The sequence below is a fragment of the Carlito syrichta genome, unplaced genomic scaffold (genome assembly GCF_000164805.1).
Source record: "Carlito syrichta isolate Samal-C Ts95f unplaced genomic scaffold, Tarsius_syrichta-2.0.1 Scaffold307833, whole genome shotgun sequence".
Taxonomy (NCBI): domain Eukaryota; kingdom Metazoa; phylum Chordata; class Mammalia; order Primates; family Tarsiidae; genus Carlito; species Carlito syrichta.
Window position 1 is genome coordinate 176,752 of NW_007251929.1, and position 10,038 is coordinate 186,789.

General features: G+C 48.1%; 1 protein-coding gene across 1 annotated transcript; it reads right to left on the reverse strand.

Annotated features, from left to right (window-relative positions):
• Positions 1 to 881: 881 nt before the first annotated feature.
• On the reverse strand, positions 882 to 6,036 carry CNGA4 (cyclic nucleotide gated channel alpha 4). Its single transcript, XM_008064640.2, is given in 7 exon segments — positions 882 to 907; positions 910 to 1,332; positions 3,066 to 3,415; positions 4,171 to 4,816; positions 5,325 to 5,431; positions 5,637 to 5,738; positions 5,857 to 6,036. Coding segments are annotated over 7 exon segments (1,716 nt in total). The 5' UTR covers positions 5,919 to 6,036.
• Between the last annotated feature and the right edge of the window lie 4,002 nt (positions 6,037 to 10,038).

Here is a 10,038-nt window from a genome sequence, read left to right on the forward strand (position 1 = left end):
TCTCCCTTTGGAAGCAACCCTGAATGCAGTATAATCCTGACTTCAGGTCCCAGAGCTGGGCCAGGGGAAAGAAAAAGAAGCAAATAAGCTATATCAAATCCCTCAGCGCTCACAAAGTTGAGAACATACACTCTGTAGGATGCAAAGGCCAGCATCTGTTTGTGAATATATCTGTAAAACCATGTGGACACTTACAATAGTGTGATGCAAGAGTCTGCTTTGCCTTGGCTCAGTACTGATTCTCTATTCTTTAGGTCCCCAACCTCTTTGACTCTAACCCAGTAGCCACTACATGGCTTATGACTCTCATCTCTGTGACTCAATTCATATAGAATTCAACCCGGTCCACCTTGGCTTTATCTTTTCATTCCAGCCCCATAAATGCTTAGGAGGAGACAAATACTTTATTGAAGTGCAACTTTCAGGGTACATGGCCCTATGGATGTTTAGTAGCTAGAGGGCTCAGAGTATGCTTTTGTGTTTTCACAAGTGTGTGCACATCCCTGCAGGGCATCTGTGTGTCTGTTGGTACATCACTGTCAGCATATGTGTGCTCAGAAGGTGTCTCTCTGCATGTGTACATATTATAAATGTGTACATATCTGTGCCTGTGAGAAAGCATTTGTGCTCTGAGAATGGAAACTCCAGAGCATTTTAGATGGAATGCAGACTCTTGGGGCCAGCATGTGTATGTGCGCCTGTGTATGTGTGTTTTTGTGTGTATGTCTGTACTGATGAGTGGGGGAGGAAACACTAGCTGACCATCTACAGATCAATTCACTCCCGTCTATGGAATCTAGTAGACAAGATGGTAGAGCTTTTGGAGTTAGGTTTTCCTACAACTCTGGATTCACTTGGAAGTGGGAGACATGGTGATAGGGTCAGTCTGGACCTGGGGGTCCCTCCTAGTCTCTCTATCCTTGGAAGTTCCCTCCCTAGGTTCGCCCTCATCATCAGCCTCAGCCAGGTTCTCAGGCACTGGCCACTCTCGAGTCTGCCATTCCAGTCGTTCAATGCGGTAAGTGATCTTAAGTGCACCGGACTCCAGCTCAGCCAGGAGGCGAGCAAACTTGGTCTGTAGATCATCAATCTGTTGGTCCAGGCCTCGTAGTCGGGATTCTGTAGCCTCCTGCAGCGCAATCTCAGCTGCCTCAGCATTCACATCCAACTTGTTCATTTTGAGCAGAATCTCACGTCCCTTCTCCTCCATAATGGTCTGGGCTTGTGGATACTCACTCAGCACCTCCCGCAGGTCCTCCTTGCTCAGGCAGAACAGGTCCGAATAACCTAGGCTCTTGATGTTGGCTGTGCGACGATTCCCAGACATGTTCCCTGTGGCCCATGGGCAGATGGGAGGATAGTTAGCAGGAGGGGTTGGGAGGTGGCAGTTTGTTCCTGAACCAGGGCTCCCACCTGCATAGATGTGTGCTTCTGTGCCTCTCTCACTGTCTTATTAATTTTCTCATTTGGTACTGGGGGCCAGGCCCTGTGCTGGCTGGGTTTGGTGAACTGCCTGGAAGAAATCATAGTCTAGAGGAGACAGACGTGTAATGAAACATTTACATAACAATACGGCTGGTGCAGTGTAGACATAGGCATCAGGTACTGTGGGAAGACAGGCAAAGAGCCCCTACCAAGCTGTAAGGCAGGGAACTTAGGGAAAAGTCTGGAGAAGAGGATGCCTGAACTGAGTAGCAGTTAACTAGGGGAAGAGGGGAAGGGTGGGGGAGGGCAGTCTAGCCAGAGAGAGGAGCAGAAGCAGAAGGATGGGGGAAGAAAAGAGTCAGGTGGATGTAGAAATGGTATGCAGTTCAGAGTGGTTGAAATGCTGAGTGTGGGGACAGTGGAACAAGGAGAGAGCCAGGCCATGCTGGGTCCTGTAAACCATGGCGTGGAGTTCAGACCTTATGAGGGCAATGAGAAACAAGGTATATTTCACATATCTTAAGCAGGAGAGCTGAATGGTATCCTTTACATTATAGAAAAATGGGGGAGAGTGGGTGGGAAGATAGTTGAGGCAGAAAGTTGCAATCTCAGAGCTACAAGGACTTTTGAAAAGGGAAAGGAAGTTACCATTTGTTGAACTCTTGCTATATGCCAGGCACTGCCCTGGGTGTGTCACCTGTATAGCTTATTTACTCTCACAAATAATTCTCTGGGTTTTTAACATCATCCTCACCGGAGAGGTAAGTAAATTGAGGCCTAAATAGGGAAATAACTTATCCAAAGTCAAGCAAATGGTAGCTGATGGACATAGCAGGTGGAACTTGAGGGGGTCAATGTGAGGCCTTCAGAACTGCTGAGGGTGGAACCTTTGGGCTGAGAGAGCCAGTCTAGAGCACATCTAGCCTCAGTCAGTGGCAGTGTGCTCACTCACTTTCCAGACGCTGCCCTCTCCCACAGCCTCAGTTTTGTAGCTGTGATAAGGCATAAATAACTCCTACTACACAGGGCTGGTGAAAGGAAAAAAATGAGCCAGTGTACAGTATCTGGCCTGGAGCTAATGGTTAGTAAATGGAAATTTCTTCCCTTCTACCTTTCTTTCCACTTGGCTATGAGGAAGTTGTTCCTTCTATCATCCCAAGTGTGTGTACTTATTGCTTGAGTACCTTGGGCAAATTACCAAACCTCTCTTAGTTTGATTTCCTTGTCTTTAAAACAGGGATAAGAATAGTACCTACCTTATAAGCTGTTATGAGAATTAATGAATTGATACATGTGAAGCCCTTACAATAGGGCATGTAGTAAGCATGTACTAAATATTAGCTATTATCATTATTATCTCTGTCACTTTTCACTGCTCTATTGGTACCTTGGGTCAGCACCCACAGAGCATGTCTAACCACTCTTCAAGAATCTACCCTGCTCACTGACCTTGGCTCAGCTTCTTCTCAAGGAACAGATTCTCCATGACATGCTTATTCCTGAGCCATCTAGTGACTCAGGTAAGGGCCAGCTTTCCTTAATTCATAGGGTCTGAAGTACTATCCAGTCCCATCTCTGGGTTCTGCTTTCCCCATCCTCCTCCCAGGCCCTGTCCATGGAACAAATGCTGGGGTGCCCACCTTTGATGTTGATGATGCTGATCTCCCCAAAGTAGAGCCCTGCACCGAGTACAGCATACTGCGTGACACCATCATCTGCCACCACGGCCAGCTGACCCTCACGGATGATGTACATTTCTCGGCCAATATCCCCCTTGCAGCATACATATTCGCCCGGTGAGTAGGTCTGGGGCTGCAGCTTCAGCACCAGCTCCTCCAGCAGACTGACCTCACAGTTCTGGAAGATCTGCACTCGGCTCAGAGTAGACAGGTGAACAGACACAGCCACTTCTGCTCGCAGCCGCTCGGGCAAGTGCTGTAAGATGGCTACCTCATTAGTCATCTTCTTGTTGATCTGCAGGTGCTGGTACCTGGGATTTAGAACAGTGCTGTTTCCTTTCCAGCCCCATATGTTCCTGTCTTCACCCTTTCAATCAGGGTTCAGCTCAGCTCTAGCCAAGAACTCAACCATGATGAGATCTCACAGGGGTTATGGGAGTACCTGTTAGTTGACTAATCTCTCCAAATCACACATATGTTTTGACATCTTCTACCTCACCCAGGCCATAGAAGCCTCCACAGCTTGACACCAAATATGATACCCTTTACCTTCTGTCGGGCTCTACCCTACCCACCAATCAGTGATGTCTTGTACCACCCCCACCCATAGCTAGTTCAGTCACCAAGCCTCCATCTTCTCTAGCGACCCTCTGCTTTGGCTCCCCAGCTTTGTGCCACTTCCTTTTGTTCAGTCCATAGCATGGATTATCATGACATAGTCAACCATACTGATGGTTATCTCCCGGGAGTATCGTCCGTCTCCACCCACTGCTTCCAGAGCCTTTTGAGCCCCACCAGTCAGTGGCAGTTCCCACTCCCTGGTCTCCATGATATCCTTCCTTGTGCATGAGTTCCTCTCTCTCCCTACCAGTCTCTTACCCTTCCTCCCCCAAGTCCTGATTCCCTTAGTTGAGGACATCCCTTTCCAAGTCCCACCCAGCACCATCAACGAATGCTGATTTTGACTGCCTTGCCTGGCCCACCAGGGAACGGGAATCCAGTCACCTCCCCCAAGTTCTACCGCATACGCGTCAGCCCGTCCTAGTCTGGACCTGGGCATCCTCACCAGTCAATCACCCGGCGCTCCAGCTTGCGGCCGACGTGCTGCAGCTTCATGTACTTCTTCACCAGAGCGTGGTCGGGGTAGAAAGCCGCATCCGCGGTGTTCATGTTGTAGATGACAGAGCTCATGCTACCCATGATGGTGGCGAAACCCATGACCGCCAGCAGGAAGTCTCCCACCATGAACAGGAACTCCTCCTCCCGGGCGGGCGCCGGCGTGTCGCCCACCGTGGTCAGGATCAGTGTGGAGAAGTAAAAGCTGTAGAGGTACTGGCGCCGCAGGCGCGCGAAGCCCGGCTGCGCGGGGTCCGGATACACCCAGGCGTCGCGCCCGAAGCCTAGGTACCGGGACAGGGCAAAGTACAGGCAGCTGTTCCAATGGATGACGACAAAAATGTAGAGCATCAGCTTGGCGATGCGGAAGGCGTTTGGGTAGGCTGTGCGGGTCTCGGTGCGATCGAAGGCCTCGAAGAGGCGGGGCAAGCGGAGGAAGCGGTTCAGCCTCAGCGTGGGCGTGTGCAGGCCCAGCCGCACGTAGGCCACGTCGGTGGGCATCAGGGAAGCCAGGTCCAACAGGAAGCTCCAGGTGCGAGCGTAGCGACTCGAGATCCTACCCTTGTCTACCACCAGGATGCCCTGTTCTAAGAATCCTGGGAGCGGGAGGTGGGGAGAGGTGGAGCGGGCGGTTAGGGAGATGGCGGGTAGGGGAGGGGGTGTGGGGAGGGACTAGGAGGAGGTGGACATTCTGGTGTTAACTGCCAGTGAGTATGGGCAGGCCGAGGTAGGACAGGGAGATGGTTGCCAGGACATGGTGGCGGCAGGTGTCAAGGGGGGAGCATGGGGATGTTGTCAAGTATAGAGTCATGACCGGGGGCTTTCTTGTTAAGAAGAGGTGGTTTAGGAGGGGGTGTAGGGAGGGACTAGGAGGAGGTGGACATTCTGTTGTTAACTGCCAGTGAGTATGGGCAGGCCGAGGTAGGACAGGGAGATGGTTGCCAGGACATGGTGGAGACAGGTGTCACACTGCTCCAGGGCTTCTGGGGGTGAGCATGGGGATGTTGCCAAGTATAGAGTCATGGCTGGGGGCTTTCTTGTTAAGAAGAGGTGGTTTAGGAGGGGAGCATGGGACAAAAGGGTCAGTCCAAGGAGCTCACTGACCTGTGTGGAAGCGCACCACGATGTCCAGTAGGTAGAGCAGGTCACTCGTGTAGTCTAGCACCAACCAGGCTACCAGATAACCATGCTGCAAGTCGGGAAAGCAAGCTCTGCAGGGAGAGGATAACAATGATGGCTTAAGGGCACCCACTGCGTGTGAGACTTCTCCCCAGGCCTTCAGTACTCTGCTTTGGGCCCTCCCATGGGCTGTGTTCCTCTGCTGGGCTCTGACCAAAGGCCTGGCCCTCTCCTCAGCCTCACTCTGTAGCCCTCTCCTCGGCTTAAGGCCTCTCTCCCTTAGTGCCCCTTTCAAACCTGCACACGATGATGATGAGGTTATACATTACTGGGAAGACCATCGTGTTCAGCCACCAGTAGTAGTAATCCCCTGATGGGTCCAGCACAGGCAGCGACTTCCTAGAATAAGAAGGAGGGGTCTTGCTTCATTTATTCACCAGACATTCAACTGGTTGTGACTGTGGGAAATGAGGCTCCATCAAGTGAGGTGGATAGATCCGACACAAACTAGTCTCACCTGGTCTTAGACAGGGCAGGGGGGCTGGACTCCGCAGTCTTCACTTTACTTTCCTGACTCATGGTTCTGTGGCCGGATGCTGGGGTGTGAGATATTCAGGGCCTTTTGCCTGTAGGCGGATTCAGTAGGTGGGGACTAGTGCCTGACAGTCTGAGAACCTGGAAGAGGCTGCTCTTGGGCACTGGCTGTGACTTCTCTGTCTTTGAAGCTCTTAGCAACAGGACCAGGGCTAGTGCTACAGGGCGGAGACAGTGTAGCTCCAGCATTCCGTCCTGTCTCTCAGGGCCTAGGCTTACACCTGCCCAGCTAAACACTTCTAATGAGGTCCCTGGAGAAGGAAGTCTGGGCCTTGTTTCTATCTCCCTCTTCCCCTTCCTCCACCCCAACATGAGCTACATAAGGGCCCTCTAGCACAGGAAATTGAATTTTAGTGTAGGTTCTGACACTCACTCTGTTTTATTTGGTGCAAGTTTTCTGCTTGAGCCTCATTATTGATTTATTTGACAACTATTTACTGAATGGTTCATCTGTGTCAGGTGCTAAACTAGTCTCCAGGGATAAAGAGGTACCTCTCACATCAGAAGTGAACTCTGTTTTCATTATTTACATTGATATCCACCTTCCCTCCTTCCTGCTGGATGGTGTGATGTTGGCCGTCTATGGTGCTTTTGTCCTCATTCGCTTCTCATTACCTCTTGTGCGTAATCTTATGGGCTAGTCTGTGTGTTTTATGAATCCTCAATCTCTTTCAGTTTTTCTCTTTCTGTGAACAGGCTTAACTCTCTGACATTCCAAAACAAACAAAAACCCTATAATTTTCTCCCTCATCCTCATCATATTCCTTTTATTACTACCATCTTTCTTAGTCAACAAGTCACAATCAGTACACTCACTATGTGCCAGGCTAATATACTGTGCTAAGTACAGAGGATTAAAAATGAATGAGACTTACTCCCTGTCCTCTAGAAGCTTACTGTCTGGTAGGAGATATAGTCAGGTAGACAGGCGATTACACATAATGTATTTACACAGTGGCAGTCACAGCCAGGGTTTAGTATTTACACAGTGGCAGTCAAGGCCAGGGTACTGATGGATAGTCTGTTAGATAGATACACAGAGGGCTGTTACAGTACATAGGAAGGGTTTTGACTGAGCCTGGGTTCACAGGATGAAGAGGAGTGAGGTATTGAGATAGGAAGGTGAAGAGCACTAGAGTCAGAGTACACAGAGTATGCAAAGTACAGAGACATCAAAAAGCATGGGTGACTGGAGAAACATCAATTTTTTTTTTTAGAGGACCTAGAGGTTGTAGTGGTGAGAAATGAGGCTGTATGATAGACAAGCCCAGTTCAGGAAGAGTTTTGTCAGCCACGTTATAAAGCTTAAATTTTACCCAAAGGCAAGGGATAACCTGTTAAGTGTTTTGCACAGTTAAGCGATAGAGTCAGATTTGTGTTTTGGGGGAGTTTTTTGGAAGAAACACTATAGTCTCCAGTTAATTTTTTTGAAACTGTCTTTTCCCATGGCTTCTATGATGCCATCATTTCTTTTTCAAAAAGTATTATAATTTTACTAAAATGAAGACAATATTCAAAATAATGCAACAAAATGAATAATATCCTTTGCGATGCATAATTTCCTGGTTTTCTGTTTATTTCTTTAGTCTCTTTCATAAGCTCCTCTGCTTATTCTGTCTATGTTTTAGGGCTTCCTCTTTTGCCATCTTCCTTACTCTTTCTGGTTGACTTTAGTCACCCACAGGATTTCCTTTCCATCTAATGGCTCTAAGAACTCTCCCTGAACTGTAGTTATCTACATGAGTAACTGCTTACTGGATTTCCCATTTGGATACCTCACAGTCACCTTCAACCCATAGGGTCTACAACTGAGCTTATTATCTTTCCCCAGCTACTTTTTCTCCTGTAATTCCTATCTCTGTCCTTTTAGTAAAAAACCTAGGGCCAGTGTTTATTATTGTTATTGAATAACATTGTTCCAGTTTTTAGAAATGGTTACAGATTCTCTGAAACTGCTCCCATGTGACAGTTTCAACCAATTGAGTATAGTAGGAGTGATGTGTGACTTCTGAGGATAGATCATAAAAGGCCATGTGGCTTCCTTCTGGTTCTCTTAGAATGCTTGTTGTCTGGTACTTCCCTCTCAGAATGCTCCTTCTTGGAACCTAGCCACCACATTGTGAGACGCGCTGTTTGACAGTTCCCTACTGAGTTCAGCCTTTGAGTTGTTCCAGCCCAGGCATTCGATTTGTGACTGAAGAAGTCTCCAGAGAGTTCCGGGCACCAGCCTCAAGACAAGCCTAGATGTTCAAGCTTCCTAGATGAGGCCCAGATATCATGGGTGGAGACAAGCTATTCTTTCTGTATCTTGTCTGAATTCCCAGAATCTGTGAACATAATAAAATTGCTATTGTTTCATGACACTAAGTTTGGTGGGTTTGTTACCAGAACAAATATATAGAAAGTAAACATTTCCTAAGTAGAAAATATTGATAAATTATCAGAGTGAACACACCCACATAACCAGCATTCATATCAAGAAACAGAATATTGCTAGTGTCTCAGGAGCCCATTCTGCCCCTTTTAGTCAATGCTTTTCCAAGAATAATCACTATCCTGACCTTTAATACCATAGTTTAGTTTTGCCTGTTGTTGAATTTATATAAGCTAAGCATTAGTTTGTAATCTTCTTACTTTCCTTTCATATTCACCTAGTTGTCAAGCCCTGGTAATCTACCTTCTAATGTCCACATCTGTGCATTTTTACTACTCTAGTTTGGGGCCTTATCAGCTCGTCTGTTTTTTTTTTTTACAAAGGCTCCCTTACTATCAATATGATAATGTATAAAATTCTGTATAGCTCTTTATCAATAAAATCCAAATTCCTTAACATGTCTTACAAAGATCTCCAGTTCCTGATATCTGTCCGTGTCTCCAGCCAGATCTCACGGTATTTTCTATGTATATTCTCTTGGTTCCAGATAATGACTGTAGTTCCTAGAACACCCCCCACGTGTTGTCCATTCTTCCTTGCCTTGGTATATGCTGATCCTTTGGTCATAAACTTCTGTGTCTTTTAAAATGCTTTTTATTTGAAATAATTTTAGGCTTACGTAAAAGTTGCATAAACAATGGAAAGAGTTCTTGTAAATTCCTTATCAATGTAAATTCTTGTAAATTCCTTATCAATGTACCTCTAACTTATATAACCATGCACAATGATAAAAACCAAGTATTTAACAGTGATGCAATACTTTAGCTAATACAGATCTTATCTGTAACTTCCATTTTTCGGTCTCGTTTATGTTACTTTTGCTTGTTTCTCAATACTCAGCTTAGATAGGATCTCTTCCTGGAAGTCTCTCCTATGCCCCTTCCGCTCTTCCTTCCCATCATCCTCTATACACGCAAATCGTGCTAAGTGCTGCTCCTAGGTGGCCCCCGTACTATTGCATTTATTACATACACCACATTGCAATTCTCTGCATCTGATGAAAGGGCAGAGACCGGTTCTAACTGATCTGGAATCCAGGCTGACATGTAAGCACTTATTCGGTGTTCCTTGACTAAGACGATGCCCAAGGAGTCATGGAGCAGCACAGGCATAGGTTGGTGTTGGAGAAAAAGGGGCAGTCACCATCGGGGTACTAAGGTAGAGTCCAAGCCGTGCACGAAAGTTGCCGCAAAAATGAACTAGATTGTTCGCAGTGTGCTCTCCCCAGGGCTCCGCCTTTCCACAGGCGCAGCCCACCTACTGACTCCTCCCCTGCGCCCTAATCCTTCCTGTGGCCACGCCCCCTCCACGCCCCCTCTTCCACTCTAAGCATCGCCCAGAACCCGTGGCCCCGCCCCTATCGTCCCTCTCTTCCAGCCCCATCTTTTCGCTAAGTCCTGCCTTCTGCCCTCTGGTTCGACCTTTCCTCCACAGGCTCCGCCTTCGCCCCCCGGGCCTCCGCCTTCCTAGAGGTCTTCCCCTATGACACAACGGAGTTCTTCTGAGGGGCGGGGTGTACAGTACGAAGAGGCGGACCCCGAGGGAGAGGCGGTACTAGTCCCTCGGAATGCCGTCGGCGACCCCGCCCCGGCGCTCTGCCGTTGCCAGGAAACAGGCGTCGTCGCTCCGGCTTTGGCTGGGCCCAGCCAATGAGCTGGCACGCTATTGCCC